At 45.9% G+C, this 20,378-nt stretch overlaps 1 protein-coding gene across 1 annotated transcript in view; it reads right to left on the bottom strand.

The window, feature by feature from the left end:
• Positions 1-20,378, bottom strand: part of LOC115458826 (TRAF3-interacting JNK-activating modulator-like) — a 56,700-nt gene that overhangs the window by 21,230 nt on the left and 15,092 nt on the right. Inside the window, 4 exon segments of the mRNA XM_030188645.1 lie at positions 388-483; positions 2,992-3,021; positions 9,524-9,548; positions 10,371-10,440. Of these exon segments, the coding sequence (XP_030044505.1) occupies positions 388-483; positions 2,992-3,021; positions 9,524-9,548; positions 10,371-10,440 (221 nt within the window).

Consider the following 20,378-nt stretch of genomic DNA (forward strand, 5'->3'; position numbering starts at 1 on the left):
CGGCACCAGAGACTGGCGCTGGACAAGGCTTCAGCTGGCAGGGTTTGGTGACCCCTGCCAGCAAACCCAGGGAGGGGGCCCAGGCCCCTGTGGCCCCACATAGCTACACCCCTGCTACACAGATAAGGTTAGGCTGCCAAGGTGAGAGGCTGAGCCATGGGGAGAGGGGGAGAAGGATGGGAGAGAGAAAGATATGGGGAGCAACCACAAGTCAATGTGAATGAAGAGGGCATTATGTGTGAGAGCTGGAGAAGCGGCCCAAATGCATGTCACACGTCTACGCGTGTGACTTATGTCTGGACCATGGTCATTTCAGCTGTTTGGCTCACTGGCACGGGTTTTAACAAGCTCAAAGAGAACATGACACTGGAAACGGGAGCTTAGTACCTTCCATGACTTCTCTGCCGCCTGGACCAATACTGCGAGGAGCTCCTGCAGGACCACCAGCTTCTGTTTCAGTTTCCGCTCTCGATGAAGGGCTTCCTGCACAAGCCAGGGTTGCAATGGGTTAGTGTCTGCAAGGAAATTCCACCTTCATTCCTTAAATCATATGCAATCACATTCAGTTGAAGGGTTTACAATTGCACTCTCTCCTGCTCCCTCCTTGGAGAGGATTCTCTGCTATTACAGTCAGTGGTACGCAATCCAGCCTCGGAGACGCACCAAATCAGTCTCACAATGGATAGACACGAGAACAGAGGAGCCATTTGAAAAACAAATTATTGGAGGGTTAAGTGCAACCAAACTACCCCGCTCTCGCCACAGTGAAGGAGTTTGCTCAGTATTGGAGGTGCTTAGCACCCACAAAGCTGGCACCTATGCATGACAGAGATTTGCGTACTCTGGGTCTCTTAACATATGCAGTTGTATTTAATGTGTGTTTGCTGCAGATGTGCTGAAACCCAGCCCAGTTACATGTGCCTCCAGGACAGGGCTGGGAACACAAACAGCTGTAACCTATTTATCACACCCAGGGCCAGTTTTAGATACGGTGGGGCCCCCGATGATCCCCCCCTCACGTCCCCCTCCCTCCTGATCTCCCCATTTCCATTGCTACTACACGGTCCAGGCATCACCCTTCTCCCCACCAAGGTCCGTCTCTCTCCCTTCCCCTCACCTTGCAATCTTTAAAAATGTATTTCCCTTCTCAGAGGGGCCCCGTCGCAGCAGCCATCCTCACAAGCTGCCCCGAAGTTTCCCCGCTCTCTGCTGCGATCCGTCCAGGTGGAAACGGGGGGGGGGGGGGGGGCGGATTGCAGCAGAGAGAAAGCTTTGGGGCAGCCTCAGGCAGCTTGTGAGGCGGGGGTGCTGCTGCGCCGGGGCCCCTCTGAGAAGGGAAATAATTTTTTTAAGATGTTCAGGAAGGTGATGGGGAAGGAGGAGGCGACGGACTGTGGTGGGGAGAAAGGGGAGAGATGCCTGGACCGCAGGGTCTCCTGGATCTGTGGGGCCCAGGGCAGCTGCCCTATTTGCCCCCCCCCCCCCCCCCCCCCCCCCCCAGTGCCGGCCCTGATCACAGCAGAAGATCCAAGTTCTGATCCCAATCTGTTCTGCTTCTTAGGTGACTATGAATGAGACAGCAGAAAATTATTAAAGAGACCTGGGGGGTGGGGGGGTAGTCAAGGTGCATTAGGGCTCTAAGGAAGGGCGGGAGGAAGTGTTATTTTAGCAGCCTGGGTGCATCAAGCTCAACCCTATAGCCTAATATGCTTGGGCTGCATCTTAAAGGGGCCACGGAGTTCTCCCTACTACCCTCTAATTATCACCCCCAACTCCCTAATAACACCTGAACCCCCCCACCCTGTAGAAGAACCCACCCCCTCAATCAGAAGCACCATCCTCACCACTCAAAAGCCCTACCTGCCAGATGATCCCCACCACCACCGACCCGCACAGAGCTACTTTTACTAGTCCCCACTGATGTAGTGGTTCCCAGGCAAGATTGATCCCCAGTTCCTCATACCCTTGCTCCCAGGATGCAGGACTAACACTCCTTGCAAGGAGGAGCCCAGGCAAGTATACTGATTTTTCCACTGTACTACTGCGATATTGCAAATCGGTAATTCAAGGTGTACTAAAAAGGTCACCTTTTACCTTACCTTGATAACTCCCCACTCCCTCTTCTGCTTTCCAAAAATACTAGGACTAGGGGGCATGCGATGAAGCTACAATGTAGTAAATTTAAAACGAATCGGAGAAACGTTTTCTTCACTCAACGTGTAATTAAACTCTGGAATTCGTTGCCAGAGAATGTGGTAAAGGCGGTTAGCTTAGCGGAGTTTAAAAAAAGGTTTGGACGGCTTCCTAAAGGAAAAGTCCATAGACCGTTATTAAATGGGGAAAATCCACTATTTCTGGGATAAGCAGTATAAAATGTTTTGTACATTTTGGGGATCTTGCCGGGTATTTGTGACCCGGATTGGCCACTGTTGGAAACAGGATGCTGGGCTCGATGGACCTTTGGTCTTTCCTAGTATGGCAATACTTATGTAAACAGCTTTTCAATACATCAAAGCAATGTATAAAAACAGCCTAATAAAACACAACAGTTACAGAGACTAGAAACATGGATGATAAAGGTGAAGAGAGAACCGTGGAAGAAGGAAAGAAAGCATTTTATATTTTATTTTTATGCTTGGCAGATTCGTTTAACTCCTTGTTTCGAAAAGGAAATCGCAGGTAATAATAATTTAGTTTGATTGGTGTTCACAGAATTTATTATGCACTAATCCAGCTCACAGCAGCTCTCTGTGAATTACAGAATTAAAACAATGAATGCAAATTTATTTTCTGTTGATTTTATGTCATTCTATTCGAGAAGGTGTGCCTCCTGCAAATCATTATTTGCAGCCTGTTAAAAAAACTTTAGTCATGAGGGTCACAAATACAACTTTGATATTATACATCACTTTGAGTGATTCCAGAACATCAGGACGGTGGTCTGTAAATAAATATAAATTAAGTGGGAAGTAATTAAGCATCGGGACTTACTTTGAGGTATTCAGAAAGCTGGAATATTTCCTAGAAAAAAAAAATCAGAAGAAAGGGTGCATGAAACAAGAATGACATCTATTCACTTTTTGCACGGCGGAAACAGTTATATCTCACGGTGTGTTTGCAGTAGCGAATGACACGGGGACAGGGATCCGCGGTAACCGCAGGTATGAGGACGGGGCGGGGAATGATCCTGCAGGGACAAGGTGGGGATGGGGACATCCCATGGGGACAGGGCCGGGATGGGGATAGAGTCCGTGAGGATGGGGACAAACTTTGTCCCCGTGTCTCTTTCTACTGTGAAGCCTGTTAATGAACTGGACTGTTATTTATGTTTGATTGATGCAGATGACAATATTTTAATTTTTTTTGAAAAACAAGCAAACGTGCTGGCCACAGCTAGCAAAATTTGCATGGGGGGGGGGGGGGGGATCCTGTACATCCTGCTACCAGCACATCTTCTAAGAAGACATCTTCTATTGCAGGAAGGACTGTGGAAGACAGAAGAGCTAGACTGAATCCTGAGATGGTTGATGACTTCTTATTCATCCACAGATTAAAAAATCATAACTGGGCTTCATACGTCATATTTCTCCCCTCTAGGGCATACAGAACGGGTTGTATTTTCTACCTCTGGACATTTTAACAGGGTGGGTTAGAATTCCTTGGGGTAGTTGAAGTCAGCTATTGTGGTGGTGGGAGGGTTTATTATAGTTACTCATTTTTTTTTTTTTTTTTTGTTACATTTGTACCCTGCGCTTTCCCACTCATGGCAGGCTCAATGCAGCTTACATGGGGCAATGGAGGGTTAAGTTAAGTGACTTGCCCAGAGTCACAAGGAGCTGCCTGTGCCTGAAGTGGGAATCGAACTCAGTTCCCCCAGGACCAAAGTCCACCACTTTAACCACTAGGCCACTCTTCCACTGTTGCTACTATTTGAGATTCTACATGGAATGTTGCTATTCCACTAGCAACATTCCATGTAGAAGTCGGCCCTTGCAGATCAACAATGTGGCCGCATAGGCTTCTGCTTCTGTGAGTCTGACGTCAGACTCACAGAAACAGAAGCCTGCGCAGCCTTCTACATGGAATGTTGCTAGTGGAATAGCAACATTCCATGTAGAATCTCCAATAGTAGCAACATTCCATGTAGAATCTCCAACAGTATCTATTTTATTTTTGTTACATTTGTACCCTGCGCTTTCCCACTCATGGCAGGCTCAATGCAGCTTACATGGGGCAATGGAGGGTTAAGTTAAGTGACTTGCCCAGAGTCACAAGGAGCTGCCTGTGCCTGAAGTGGGAATCGAACTCAGTTCCCTCAGGACCAAAGTCCACCACTTTAACCACTAGGCCACTCCTCCACTGTTGCTACTATTTGAGATTCTACATGGAATGTTGCTATTCCACCAATGTGGCCGCACAGGCTTCTGCTGTGAGTCTGACGTCAGACTCACAGAAACAGAAGCCTGCGCAGCCTTCTACATGGAATGTTGCTAGTGGAATAGCAACATTCCATGTAGAATCTCCAATAGTAGCAACATTCCATGTAGAATCTCCAATAGTATCTATTTTATCTTTGTTACATTTGTACCTATTCCACTAGCAACATTCCATGTAGAAGTCGGCCCTTGCAGATCACCAATGTGGCCGCGCAGGCTTCTGCTTCTGTGAGTCTGACGTCAGACTCACAGAAACAGAAGCCTGCGCAGCCTTCTACATGGAATGTTGCTAGTGGAATAGCAACATTCCATGTAGAATCTCCAATAGTAGCAACATTCCATGTAGAATCTCCAATAGTATCTATTTTATCTTTGTTACATTTGTACCTATTCCACTAGCAACATTCCATGTAGAAGTCGGCCCTTGCAGATCACCAATGTGGCCGCGCAGGCTTCTGCTTCTGTGAGTCTGACGTCCTGCACGTACGTGCAGGACGTCAGACTCACAGAAACAGAAGCCTGCGCAGCCTTCTACCTTCTACATGGAATGTTGCTATACATGGAATGTTGCTAGTGGAATAGCAACATTCCATGTAGAATCTCCAATAGTAGCAACATTCCATGTAGAATCTCCAATAGTATCTATTTTATTTTTGTTACATTTGTACCCTGCGCTTTCCCACTCATGGCAGGCTCAATGCGGCTTACATGGGGCAATGGAGGGTTAAGTGACTTGCCCAGAGTCACAAGGAGCTGCCTGTGCCTGAAGTGGGAATCGAACTCAGTTCCTCAGTTCCCCAGGACCAAAGTCCACCACTCTAACCACTAGGCCACTCCTCCACTCTTGCAAAACACTTGTTTTCTATTTGTAATTTATACACAACAGTTGCACAGCATATTGTTCCTTTTTATAGTTTAATAAAAAAAGATTTAAATATAAAATCATAAGTGTTCGCGGTTTCTGCAGATGAGAACAGAGCCCGTGGAGACGGAAACAGAACCTACCAGGACAGGGACAAATTTTATCCCCATGTCGTTCTCTAGTCTGCAGACCAAAGCGTGAGTTCATTTCATGTCAAGTGTCAATTAAGCCATGGTGTGTGCGGTTAAAATAAGATTTTGGAAATCATATCAGTATAGCCACTAAGGGCTCGATGCAATAAAGTGTGCGAGACTTTGCACAGAATTCACATGGCTTTAGCCGACAATTTTGCAGGGGTACATATGGAACAACAAGGGTTCGCGCAGGAGCTAAACCCATGCAAACCCTGCAATAGATGCCAGCCTGCAGCTTATCTAAAATCATGGTAATGAGGCTATTAGATATTCTGCGCAAATGTGGAGAAGTGCACAGAAGACATAAGGCTGTAAAGGTGGTTAGCTTAGCAGGGTTTAAAAAAAAAAGGTTTGGACAGTTTCCTAAAGGAAAAGTCCATAGACCATTTTTAAAATGGACTGGGGGAAAATCCACTGCTTATTTCTGGGATATGCAGCGTAAAATGTTTTGAGCTTTTTTGGGATCTTGCCAGGTATTTGTGACCTGGGTTGGTCACTGTTGGACACAGGATGCTGGGCTTGATGGACCTTCGGTCTGTCCCAGTACGGCAACACTTATGTACTTGGGATTCTAAATGGAATGTTGCTACTCTTTGGGGTTCTATATGGAATGTTGCTACTCTTTGGGTTTCTGCCAGGTACTTGTGGCCTGGATTGATCACTGTTGGAAACAGGGTGCTGGGCTTGATGGACCTTCGGTGTGCCCCACTGTGGCAATACTTATGTAAAGACTGAGGTGTGGAAGGGTTCATTCCTTCTGTTGTGACAACTGAGTAGCCAGTCCTTAAGTTTTGGCGGGGGGGGGGGGGGGGGAGCCTAAAGTGGGGGAAAGGGACAAAATTTTGCTCCATCCCCTTGCTCTCCACCTTGCCCTCGCCTGTTCTCCAGCCCACCCATCCCTCACAACCCCCAAATAACTGAGGCTGCTGGCGGGGATCCCCAAACACTACCACCAAAGCGGTTCTCCACCACTCTGGGCCACCACCACTGCCACAAAGCCCCCCCCCCCCCACCCCCAATGCACATGCTCAGGTTCCTGAAAAATAAGCATGTGCTGGGGGGGAGGTAGCCATAGAAAGAGCCACGGACTACCAGGCTGCCGCTGGAGGACCTCTTCAGCTGGTGGGGCTTGGGGATCTCTGCCAGCCGTAGCTTGAGCCCAAAGTGAGGGGCCCAAGCCCCCTAGACACCACTGGCTGGTTAGATCACTGTTCTGTGGTAGCTTTTCTGAGGATTTAATGCCTGTTTCTTGTTTTTGCTGCAAGCAGACAGGATCTGGGTTCAAAAAAAGAGCCAGAAGTGGAGGTACTGTGCTGGAAGACCTGGGCTGTTGAGAGCACATGGTTTTTGCATCAATGAACAAAACTTTGATGTTATGCTTATGTAGGAAGCTGTGTATTTTTTTTTTTTTTTTTTTTGAGTGGAGGAGTGGCCTAGTGGTTAGGGTGGTGGACTTTGGTCCTGGGGAACTGAGGAACTGAGTTTGATTCCCACTTCAGGCACAGGCAGCTCCTTGCGACTCTGGGCAAGTCACTTAACCCTCCATTGCCCTATGTAAGCCGCATTGAGCCTGCCATGAGTGGGAAAGCGGAGGGTACAAATGTAACAAAAAAATAAATAAAAACTTTGATGTTATGCTTGCGTAGGAAGCTGTCTATTAAGCTGTCAGTGCAGAGTTAATGCAAGCTTAATGCTTCAGCCCCCTGAGGGATTTTTAAAAATAGAAATTCAAACTGTTTCTTGTCCCTGGTGGAAGGGAAAAGGGGAGGGGGAAGGTGGCAAGGCATTGCTTCCAGAGGGAGCCTTTGTCTAGGCCTGGTTTCCCCATTTACATCCCAGTGCATTGTGGTAGCTGTAATTCTTGCTTCTTCCATTTGAAGTCAGTAGTGATGGGAGGGGATGTCACAAATCCCAAACAGGGACAGGGTTCATGTTTTCTTCTGGAACTGAGCCATTGGACTCTGTGCCAGGGTGACCTGGGTAGGAGCCTAATCTGAATGCCCATCACTCAGAACCAACAACAATCCATGAATGAACAGCTAAACGCTGAACTGAAGTTTGGCAGGTCTGGCAAGTTGTGTGAGGAGGAGGAGGAGGAGGAAGATAGGCATGATAGCATTTAGTTCCACAGTGTAACCTTTTACATCCTTCTCTGGCTTTTGTGTTCTGTTCTTTCATCCTTCCTCCTCCCCACCAAAACCAGTGCAAGAGTGAATGGCACCCTAGGTCCCTAGCCAAACCTTGAGCTTTACACCCCTGTCAATCAAGGCATTTCCTTCACGGACTCCTATGTCATGATTACCCTGTGCCCTTCACCAAGGTTAAACCATAAATTCATCTTCTCTGGCTACCTTGCTGCGGTCCAAGTGCATCCTTCCCTTCCACTAAATCTGGTGTGCTCTTTTCATCCCCAGTGGCGTACCAAGGGTGGGGGCAGTCCACTCTGGGTGCACGCCGCTGGGGGGTGCCGCAGCGCACGCCTGCTCCGAGTTCGCTAAACTTCTTTGCTCGTTCGCTGCAGCTCCCAGGCTCTGCCCCGGAACAGGTTACTTCCTGTTCCGGGGCAGAGGGAGCTGCAGCGAATGAGCAAAGAAGTTTAGCGAACTCGGAGCAGGCGCGCGCCGCGGCACCCCCCCCCCAGCGGCGTGCACCCAGGGGGGGTGTCATTTTGTCAGTGGGGGGGGGGGGGGGCGCGCTGCACCCGGTGGGGGCGCACCGGAGCTCCGCCCCAGGTGCCATCCAGGCAAGGAACGCCACTGTTCATCCCTCCCCCTATTATAGTTATTAATTTTAGCTTGCTATCCATAAGAACAGCCATACTGGGTCTAACCAATGGTCCATCAAGCCCAGTATCCTGCTTCCAACAGTGGCACATCCAGGTCACAAGTACCTGGCAGAAACCCAATTAGTAGCAACATTCCAGAACCTCAAATAGTAACAACATTCCATATAGAATCTCAAATAATACCAACATTCCATGCTACCAATCCCAGGGCCAGCAGTGACTTTTCCCCATGTCCATCTCAATAACAGACTATGGACTTTTCCTCCAGGAACCTGGCCAAACCTTTTCTAAACCCAGATATGCTAACCGCTGTTTCCACATCCCCCAGATTCTGTATATGGTGCCAAATATGGGTGCACTGCCGAGATGTGCACGCAAATCAATTGGTTAATGAGCTCTTGACCATCATTAATTGGGTGGCCGTGTGCTATTCTATAAAGCAGGGTGCCTAACTTCCATAGCGCCTATCCCTAAAGGTGAGTGGCCATGGGAAGGGCACAGGTGTGTCAGGAGCATTCCAAAAAGTTACAGACATAGTTATAGAATACTAGGTAAGTGCGCCAAACTTGAACGCTGGCGTTTACACCAGGTGCTCAGTTAGGTGCAGGAATCAGCACTACGGGCAATCCTCTCATGGGTATACATTCTGTGACTGGCATAACTTAAATTATCGGCATGTATTTTACGTGCTACACTAGTATTCATAGGCTTCTACTTTCCTTTGTTGAATGGGCGCCCTCTAGGAGCCAAATATAGTATTACTCTCAAAGGATTAGATTCTATAAATGGCACTGAGAAATCGTCACTGAAAAATTTAAGCACTCTCCTAGAAAGGATCTGCGTCCTGTATATAATAGCGGCTAGGCGCATAAACAGGTGTAAATGCCAGCACCCGATCGGGTCTATTCTGTAACAATGCCTCCTTGAATTTCCATGCCTTAGAATTTCCACACGCATCATCGTAGAAGCCTTGGTCCATTCACTAAAACTGAGCATGCACGACGGGGCAGGAAAGCAGGGCACGCAGCGTGCTGCTGAGCATCACCACAGGAAGGCTTCTGCTGGCAGCGCTTGGGGACCCCCGCCAGCCCAGGTATGTGGGGTTGCGGTGGGGGCAGAGAGTGGAGGGCACAATAACCGCCCCCCCCCCGGTTAGTCTCTGGGTTTGTTTTAACTGTTTATTGCTACTACCCAGGAGGTGGCTGTGTAAAAGGCTCTTCTTTCACCACCTGATTCTTTGTCTTACCTTATCCAGTACTGCAGTTCCAGAGCTGAAACAAAACAGAAAGGCCATTCTTGAATTATGATTCATTATGTTTGGAAAAGTTTGTTTCTGAGCACGCTAGGATGGCTAACACAGTCAATAGGAAGCAGGGTGGGTGGATAAGTCCTGTGTAATTATTTAGGTAGTATATGCATGGATTTAATATCCAATATTCTTCCTTACGTTGCCTTAAATATTCTGGTGGATTTCTCCTAGATGTGGGCTTGGGCTATTATGTTTTCTTCTATTGATAGCTTTTGCCGGAAGATGTGGTAACAGCGGTTACTGTATCTGGGTTTAAAAAAGGTTTGGACAAATTCCTGGAGGAAAAGTCCAGAGTCTGCTATTAAGACAGACATGGGAAGCAACCGCTTGCCCTGAGAATTGGTAGCACGGAATCTTGCTACTCTTTGGGATTCTACATGGAATGTTGCTGCTATTTGAGATTCTACATGGAATCTTGCCACGATTTGGGATTTTGCCAGGTACTTGTGACCTGGCTTGGCCACTGTTTGGGAAACAGGATACTGGGCTAGATGGACCATTGGTCTGACCCAGTATGGCTACTCTTATGTTCTAAGGTTGAATTCTGCAGTGACCCAGGACAGCTAACGTTTGAGTTAGGCCTGTGAAAACTGAAGGCTTCCTGGGGCCCAGCTGGCTAGCAGAACCATTCTGGGGTGGAAGGGGGTGAGCCAGGGGGAGGTGAAGGAGTAGGAAGTGTGTTTGTGTGTGCATATATGCACTTAAAGGGAAGAATACAGAACCTATTCGTAGCCAAGAGACAATAATACAAAATTTTAAAAAAGATTTAAAACTAGATACGTACTCCGTTTGCTGACTTGAGTTTCTCATGACACGAATCCCACTCAGACTGGACTCATTTAATGTCTGAGTACCTGTAGAATGCAAGTTGAAAACCAGTCAATATCAAGCAATATTTTACGGTTCATGTATTACCTTCCTAGAGAAATAAAAGGCGTTCACGCCATGCAGAATTATCCACAACTATATTTCTAAAGTCTTTAACATATTACTTAAATGTTGAGAGAGGGCAGGAAACGTAACATATGGGAGAAATCTGAGGAACCCAGCTTATAAGACAAGGATGTCCCACTTCAGCTAGGGGAGCTGCACGGGGACGGGCCTCCCGAGTCACTGATATGCTATTTATTTTGCATACCTAGGATTCATAAATTCACCACAAACTAGAATTCACGTGTGCAAATCTCTTCAGGAATATTCATGATAGCAGTCCAGAAAATGAGACCCGTTTGCTGAAACCTGAGCACCAGTCCTTGCAGCCAAAAAACAGCCAGTCGGCACCCCAAGAAATGGAAAATTTCATCACCAAATTTACAAGGATTGATGTCCCCTCTTCCCCCTCAAAATAAATGCCCCGATCTGTGCCTATCTGCAGAAGGCACTTGTGTGGTCTTGGAAATCCATTCGACATCATCATGTCTGGATAATTCTTATGCTGAACCACAGGAGAACATCAAAGCCAGCTAGAATCCCAAATCTTAGTAATTTAGCGTTAGTTCTCAGCGAATGGCATTTAGTAACCATAAAACCAGCCGTTATAGACTCTAGTGGCATCCACGAGTGACACGTTTCATCTACATAAGTACATAAGTACATAAGTAGTGCCATACTGGGAAAGACCAAAGGTCCATCTAGCCCAGCATCCTGTCACCGACAGTGGCCAATCCAGGTCAAGGGCACCTGGCACGCTCCCCAAACGTAAAAACATTCCAGACAAGTTATACCTAAAAATGAGGAATTTTTCCAGTCCATTTAATAGCGGTCTATGGACTTGTCCTTTAGGAATCTATCTAACCCCTTTTTAAACTCCGTCAAGCTAACCGCCCGTACCACGTTCTCCGGCAATGAATTCCAGAGTCTAATTACACGTTGGGTGAAGAAAAATTTTCTCCGATTCGTTTTAAATTTACCACACTGTAGCTTCAACTCATGCCCTCTAGTCCTAGTATTTTGGATAGCGTGAACAGTCGCTTCACATCCACCCGATCCATTCCACTCATTATTTTATACACTTCTATCATATCTCCCCTCAGCCGTCTCTTCTCCAAGCTGAAAAGCCCTAGCCTTCTCAGCCTCTCTTCATAGGAAAGTCGTCCCATCCCCACTATCATTTTCGTCGCCCTTCGCTGTACCTTTTCCAATTCTACTATATCTTTTTTGAGATACGGAGACCAGTACTGAACACAATACTCCAGGTGCGGTCGCACCATGGAGCGATACAACGGCATTATAACATCCGCACACCTGGACTCCATACCCTTCCTAATAACACCCAACATTCTATTCGCTTTCCTAGCCGCAGCAGCACACTGAGCAGAAGGTTTCAGCGTATCATCGACGACGACACCCAGATCCCTTTCTTGATCCGTAACTCCTAACGCGGAACCTTGCAAGACGTAGCTATAATTCGGGTTCCTCTTACCCACATGCATCACTTTGCACTTGTCAACATTGAACTTCATCTGCCACTTGCACGCCCATTCTCCCAGTCTCGCAAGGTCCTCCTGTAATCGTTCACATTCCTCCTGCGACTTGACGACCCTGAATAATTTTGTGTCATCGGCGAATTTAATTACCTCACTAGTTATTCCCATCTCTAGGTCATTTATAAATACATTAAAAAGCAACGGACCCAGCACAGACCCCTGCGGGACCCCACTAACTACCCTCCTCCACTGAGAATACTGGCCACGCAATCCTACTCTCTGCTTCCTATCTTTCAACCAGTTCTTAATCCATAATAATACCCTACCTCCGATTCCATGACTCTGTTTACCAACGGTCTTTATAAGGACCAGTTCCTGCTCATTTTCAAAGATGCGTCTATGGAAATCTATGCAAATTGTTGAGAATTTTCATTAAGACTCCTGAGGCAGGCATGTAGGTGCTGATTCACGGTACGGTGTCAAGTCATCACCAAATAAAATTTTTCAACAACACATGGAGTGTCCTTGGCCTGTTTTGAAGAGCTGATCCTGTTCCCACTCTTAGTCTAATAGACTCGGAAAAAGCCAGAAGGTGTCCGAGTCGCACAAACACAGAAGAAACTAGGGCCCAGATGCATTAAAGACATTGGTAATTCCCGTTCCCTACCGATTCCATAGCGAATCGGTAGGGAACGGGAATGCATCAACGATAGGGAATGCAAATGAGCTACTCGTTGTAGCTCACTTGCATTCTCTAGTCCTTCGGTACCTGAGTCAGAGAATCGGGACGTCCGTTTAGATTAGGCTCCTCTTCCTGGTCTCTTCAGCCAATCAAAGCGGGCTTAGCTGGCTGTTGTCAGCGAAACGCGCTCTGATTGGCTGAAGAGACCAGGAAGAGGAGCCTAATCTAAAGGGACGTCCCGATTCTCTGGCAACCAGGAAAATAGAAAAATTTCGCTGTGGAGGGGTAAGTGGGGTGGCGAAGACTAATCAATAGAAGGGGGGGAAAAAAACACGAGCGCCGGCAGAGCAAAAAACTGCGAAAAAAAAGTCTCTCACAAGCGCAGGGAGAGTACGTCCTTAAAGGACGCTCCTCACATGCGCTCCCTGCTTTTTTTTTTTTTCTTTTTTACCTTTTTTGGGGGCCCTTTTTCTTTCCGATTCCCTCACAGGAGCCCTAACAAGAGGTCAGACATCTCGTTAGGGTTCTTACGGTAAGGGAATCGGAAAAACGGTAGTGCATCTGATTATAATGGGCTGCAACGGTACTGCAGCTCATTATAATAGCTTTTCAATCATTTGCATTCCGTTTTCGTTGCCTGCTACCGTGGCAGAGAAAATGCCCTTAGTGCATGCCCAGGGTGAACTACTTGCATTTTAAACTGGCTGGAACCAGTTTAAAACGCAAGTTGTGGGCTCGTTAGGTTTTGTGTATCTGGGCCTAGGTTCCTACTGTGTGATAAACAAATGAAGAAAAACAAGGTGATTGCAACAGAACAGTACGCATTCTTATACGCGTGCAAGAAATCAAAGGAGCTGATGCATCAAACAAGTTGATACGGGGCATGGAACCTCCTACAGCGCCCAGCTGCTTCAAGTCCGCGCCTCACCATTGAATGTATTTTCATGTGCAGGGGACTCCTCGGTCCTTAACAAACACAGAGGCCCTTTTACAAAGCGTCGGTAGACCCAACACGGGCTTACCGCATGCTAAGCCGGAATTACCACCAGATGACTTGTTGGATGCGCTTTTGTTTAACATACTTGCCAGCTGGACCCTGACGCAGTTTTTATGAAATGCTGGCTACCGTTGGCACGGGGGGCAAGTCATCATTTTTCTGACATCCAACTGAAGTTGCTTTAGAGCTCTAAAGATAAGTTGCTCTATTAAATTCTATTAATTCTTATAAAAATATTCAAAATTAATCTTGAGTAGTTTTGAGCACTACCGAGCATCAGACCGAGCTCTTGGAAGGCTTTTGCCAATGATGAAGACCTGATGAAGACCGCTCTTTGTAACCCAGAAGGGTTTGTAAACCAGTAGGGTTTGAGCGTCTTTGAGGCTTTTCCTTCCTTTAACTTTACCCTACCGATCCAACACAACGAAACCAAAGCACGCAATGGCATAACTCTTCCGCTCTACGATTCTCTAATGTATCTGTTCCATATGAACCTTTTTTACCATAACATCACTTTGTATTTGTTCATACCGAAGTCTGAGAATGCCCCTCCGGTGCTATGTAAGCCACATTGAGCCTGCAAATAAGTGGGAAAATGTGGGATATAAATGTAACAAATAAATTTTATTTATTTGTTGCATTTGCATCCCACATTTTCCCACCAATTTGCAGGCTCAATGTGGCTTACATTATGCCGTAATGGCGATCGCCATTTCCGGATAGAGAATTACAAGTAGTAACATAGTAGATGACGGCAGAAAAAGACCTGCACGGTCCATCCAGTCTGCCCAACAAGATAACTCATATTTGCTGCTTTTTGTGTATACCCTACTTTGATTTGTACCTGTGCTCTTCAGGGCACAGACCGTATAAGTCTGCCCAGCACTATCCCCGCCTCCCAACCACCGGCTCTGGCACAGACCGTATAAGTCTGCCCAGCACTATCCTCACCTCCCAACCACCAGCCCTGCCTCCCAACCACCGGCTCTGGCACAGACTGTACAAGTCTGTCCAGCACTATCCCCGCCTCCCAACCACCAGCCCCGCCTCCCAACCACCGGCTCTGGCACAGACCGTATAAGTCTGCCCAGCACTATCCCCGCCTCCCAACCACCAGCCCTGCCTCCCAACCACCGGCTCTGGCACAGACTGTATAAGTCTGCCCAGCACTATCCCCGCCTCCCAACCACCAGCCCCGCCTCCCACCACCGGCTCTGTCACAGACCGTATAAGTCTGCCCAGCACTATCCCTGCCTCCCACCACCGGCTCTGTCACAGACTGTATAAGTCTGCCCAGCACTATCCCCGCCTCCCAACCACCAGCCCCGCTTCCCACCACCGGCTCTGGCACAGACCGTATAAGTCTGCCCAGCACTATACCCGCCTCCCAACCACCAGCTCCGCCTCCCGATCTTGACTAAGCTCCTGAGGATCCATTCCTTCGGCACAGGATTCCTTTATGCTTATCCCACGCATGTTTAAATTCCGTTACCGTTTTCATTTCCACCACCTCCCGCGGGAGGGCATTCCAAGCATCCACTACTCTCTCCGTGAAAAAATACTTCCTGACATTTTTCTTGAGTCTGCCCCCCTTCAATCTCATTTCATGTCCTCTCGTTCTACCATCTTCCCATCTCCGGAAAAGGTTCATTTGCGGATTAATACCTTTCAAATAGTATTGCATTAAGGCGCATAAATGGTATAGTAAAATACAAAGTGGTATTGCCTTGAAGTTCCTGAGTGATAGAATGAATTATAAAATAAGTTAGATAATCAGCTATAGAAAGTTCATTTCGGCATGAGAAATAAAGTGATAGTGCGTATTGCGTAACTTTCAGTAGTAGCAACGAAGGTTATCAGTGTAAAGAGTTCAGTTTCGTCTAGTTCATGTAGAGTCTAGTTATCTAAATATCATATTAAAGGTTATATTTTCCTGGAGTAGACTCTGACCACAATGTTTCCTCAGACTCTGCTGACTTTCTGTGCCAGCAACATCTAATCTACAGAGAAAAATGTTTTGTTTTCTACTTGTAACTTGTGATTTTATATTTTGAGACTATGCTCCACCTACTGGTGTCCCAAGGAACTAACAATGCATTCTTTGACTTTTCTTTCTAATGATCCTGTGCTAAGATTTAACTACTAGGCATTACTCGTATCTCATCTCTATTTATTAAGTCCTGTAGGTTGAGTGAAAACTGCTAATCCAATTCCTGATCTACCGCCTCTATTCCAGTTTGGTACTTCTGCTACAACTGACCTCTGGCAAGAAAAAGAAGTGCTAACTTCTCCAATGAGAATTTTCTTTTGTCCAAATGATGTCATTAATTTAGATCTTCTTGGTTATGCTCTTCAATATTCTGCTGTATTAAATATTTTTGCAGGCTCATCTTTTCCAGAACCTACATGGCACTTTACGTATGAGCTCTCTGTTACAACAGACTGCGACCGTGATTCCAGAAGATACTTCCATCACCTGCACTAGTTATGAATTTAAAATTTCTGCACATTAGTCTTCTGCTTTGACTATGACTATTTCCTAAGCTACCCTTCTTTCTGAAGAATCTAACTCGTAAGTCCTGCTGGCCTCCTGCAGCTGAGGGCCCAACCCTTGGTGAATGGTAGTCATCACAGGTGAAGATTTCATACCTACTGGCGATAGATTGCAACGCATTGCCCGTGCCTTTTGACTATTTTTGTTCACCATATTCCTGACCCTCCATACATCAATAACTCGAACAATTAATTTTTATTGTTGGTTTTTTTTGTACTCTTTTCTTTTGTTCCATATACTTAACTATTGTTATTTGATCATCTCTTCGTAGTAATTACCAATCTGTCTTGCACACTATGCAAGCCAGAAGTGGGGATACATTCTGCAAATCCCAATTCCTAGTATTAAGACTGTCACTTCTACTGATTCCTTGCCCAAGTTGCTGTGAAAATCCAGCCCTGTTAGATCTTCCAGATCTCCGTCCAGATTCTTCAGCGCTTCCACCGCCTCAACCATGATCGATGAAAGAGAATTCAGAACTGATACTTCATTTGAGATTTACAGTTGCTGTTTATGGACATTATAGACTCATATTTTGTTTTATTTTCAGTTTAGCAGTAATCCTGTCTATATATTGAAAAGGTTTTATTTTTATTTTCCTATTATTTCCTTTATTGTTCTAATTGTTTTTCTAAGAGTTTCCCCGTTATTTCTGTTTATGTAATTTAAATACCTACAACCTGCAATCAGAGTACTAACCATATATTTGTTGAGCCCATAACAATGCTTAATCAAAACCACTGTTCCTTCCCAAGACCACTGAGACAGATACATTAGATTATCTCCCCATGCACTATGCTACAGATACAATAGAAGCCATAGAAAGACCTGAAAGTGTTTATTAGTACGATCCACCTGAAATTGCTATTACCCACATACCGATACTTCATGAGATTTTGTAGATGAACTCATAAGTACATAAGTACATAAGTAGTGCCATACTGGGAAAGACCAAAGGTCCATCTAGCCCAGCATCCTGTCACCGACAGTGGCCAATCCAGGTCAAGGGCACCTGGCACGCTCCCCAAACGTAAAAACATTCCAGACAAGTTGTACCTAAAAATGAGGAATTTTTCCAGTCCATTTAATAGCGGTCTATGGACTTGTCCTTTAGGAATCTATCTAACCCCTTTTTAAACTCCGTCAAGCTAACCGCCCGTACCACGTTCTCCGGCAATGAATTCCAGAGTCTAATTACACGTTGGGTGAAGAAAAATTTTCTCCGATTCGTTTTAAATTTACCACACTGTAGCTTCAACTCATGCCCTCTAGTCCTAGTATTTTTGGATAGCGTGAACAGTCGCTTCACATCCACCCGATCCATTCCACTCATTATTTTATACACTTCTATCATATCTCCCCTCAGCCGTCTCTTCTCCAAGCTGAAAAGCCCTAGCCTTCTCAGCCTCTCTTCATAGGAAAGTCGTCCCATCCCCACTATCATTTTCGTCGCCCTTCGCTGTACCTTTTCCAATTCTACTATATCTTTTTTGAGATACGGAGACCAGTACTGAACACAATACTCCAGGTGCGGTCGCACCATGGAGCGATACAACGGCATTATAACATCCGCACACCTGGACTCCATACCCTTCTTAATAACACCCAACATTCTATTCGCTTTCCTAGCCGCAGCAGCACACTGAGCAGAAGGTTTCAGCGTATCATCGACGACGACACCCAGATCCCTTTCTTGATCCGTAACTCCTAACGCGGAACCTTGCAAGACGTAGCTATAATTCGGGTTCCTCTTACCCACATGCATCACTTTGCACTTGTCAACATTGAACTTCATCTGCCACTTGCACGCCCATTCTCCCAGTCTCGCAAGGTCCTCCTGTAATCGTTCACATTCCTCCTGCGACTTGACGACCCTGAATAATTTTGTGTCATCGGCGAATTTAATTACCTCACTAGTTATTCCCATCTCTAGGTCATTTATAAATACATTAAAAAGCAACGGACCCAGCACAGACCCCTGCGGGACCCCACTAACTACCCTCCTCCACTGAGAATACTGGCCACGCAATCCTACTCTCTGCTTCCTATCTTTCAACCAGTTCTTAATCCATAATAATACCCTACCTCCGATTCCATGACTCTGCAATTTCTTCAGGAGTCTTTCGTGCGGCACTTTGTCAAACGCCTTCTGAAAATCCAGATATACAATATCAACCGGCTCCCCATTGTCCACATGTTTGCTTACCCCCTCAAAAAAATGCATTAGATTGGTGAGGCAAGACTTCCCTTCACTAAATCCGTGCTGACTTTGTCTCATCAGTCCATGTTTTTGTATATGCTCTGCAATTTTATTCTTAATAATAGCCTCCACCATCTTGCCCGGCACCGACGTCAGACTCACCGGTCTATAATTTCCCGGATCTCCTCTGGAACCCTTCTTAAAAATCGGAGTAACATTGGCTACCCTCCAGTCTTCCGGTATTACACTCGATTTTAGGGACAGATTGCATATTTCTAACAGTAGCTCCGCAAGTTCATTTTTTAGTTCTATTAATACTCTGGGATGAATACCATCAGGTCCCGGTGATTTACTACTCTTCAGCTTGCTGAACTGACCCATTACATCCTCCAAGGTTACAGAGAATTTGTTTAGTTTCTCCGATTCCCCCGCTTCAAATATTCTTTCCGGCACCGGTGTCCCCCCCAAATCCTCCTCGGTGAAGACCGAAGCAAAGAATTCGTTTAATTTCTCCGCTACGGCTTTGTCCTCCTTGTCCCATTCATAAAACCTTTCTCACTACAGGTTTGAGTAAGTCTCAAGAGAGATGACATCAGGATTAAGGCCCAAGGGATTGGGTAATATAAAGGGAATTCCATATGCCCAAATAATATATCACCTGAGAATGAAGTTTCCTATCTCGCACCATACCTTCTAGCAATTTGTAAGACCAAAACTCGCCCCCTCGTTTGATAGCTTGCCACCTTCTGGAATGGATGATGACAAGCTTGACGAGCTGTGTGTCACCCTTCCCCAGAGGGGGTGACAAGTGGGGAATGTATAATTATGGTACAGCTAGAGACCCCCCCACTGGAATGGTGGCGGGCCCAGTCACAGAGCTCAGGCTATTACAGACCTTGGCTGAGTCAGAAATCTGATGGCTGACACAACTGGGAGCTTACTGGAAAAGTATGGCCTACTTTGTAGCCCAGATTGAGGCCTAAATAAGCTAAATTAGGAAAAGTTAATAGATATGGAAACAAAATGGAGGATTTCAACACAAAATGGAAGCTGTATCTGTAACAAAGTGGAATTTTCTCTCTAATGTAAGTTAGAAAAACAAGTTGAGCAATGAGTGAGTCATGCCAGGTGCAGAGAAAATAGGGAACTAGCTGTTCAAGAGAGGAGGGAGACTTTCCTGTGAGCAGGGTCTTGCTTAAGATTTGTGGTCACGTGAGCTAAAGACAAAACCATGTTAGTAAGATAGAAGCTACTCATTAGCATGAGCCAATCAGTGACAACCATGACATTAGCATAGATCCAATCAGTTATATCTACTGTCATATTACCCATATCCTGAGGGCACCTATAAAAATCAGGGTTTTTCCTGGTTTAAGCTAGAGAGAAAAGGGTTGGCACTCTCTCTCCAAGGGAAACCAATGTGTCCAGCAGAATTGACAAATTACCTAATTGCTTTCCCTTGTAAAACCTCTAATTGGTAAAAGAAATTATAAAAGAGTAGGAAATAATTAACACACCTGTTTGCAGCTTATCATATTCCTATAATTAATTGATTGTACATGCCTGTTGCCAATCACTGATTTGACTTATACCTTGGCAAATAAACTCCTCATTCCAAATGATGATTTGTGGGCTTCACTTAATGATGAAAGGCTGTAAGTATAAATGCTTTTGCTATATCAGGCTATCATTCACTGCATTGTATAACTTGTAACCTAAATCCAGTTTGTCATAAGGCTGGTATCTATTCCTTGCCAGTGCTGAGAGGCGGACTAATGCGGGTCCCTTAGATCTAACGTCTCTCTCAGTGGCAATTCCTTTTAGAACTGCACAACTCCCTGATTACCCCAGTACTAGTGCTATTTAGAGATGGAGTCAGATTTAAGGTCACTCCAGCCTTCTTGGGGGGCTCGGGACCCCTCAATTATCAACA

The sequence above is a fragment of the Microcaecilia unicolor genome, unplaced genomic scaffold (genome assembly GCF_901765095.1).
Source record: "Microcaecilia unicolor unplaced genomic scaffold, aMicUni1.1, whole genome shotgun sequence".
Classification (NCBI taxonomy): domain Eukaryota; kingdom Metazoa; phylum Chordata; class Amphibia; order Gymnophiona; family Siphonopidae; genus Microcaecilia; species Microcaecilia unicolor.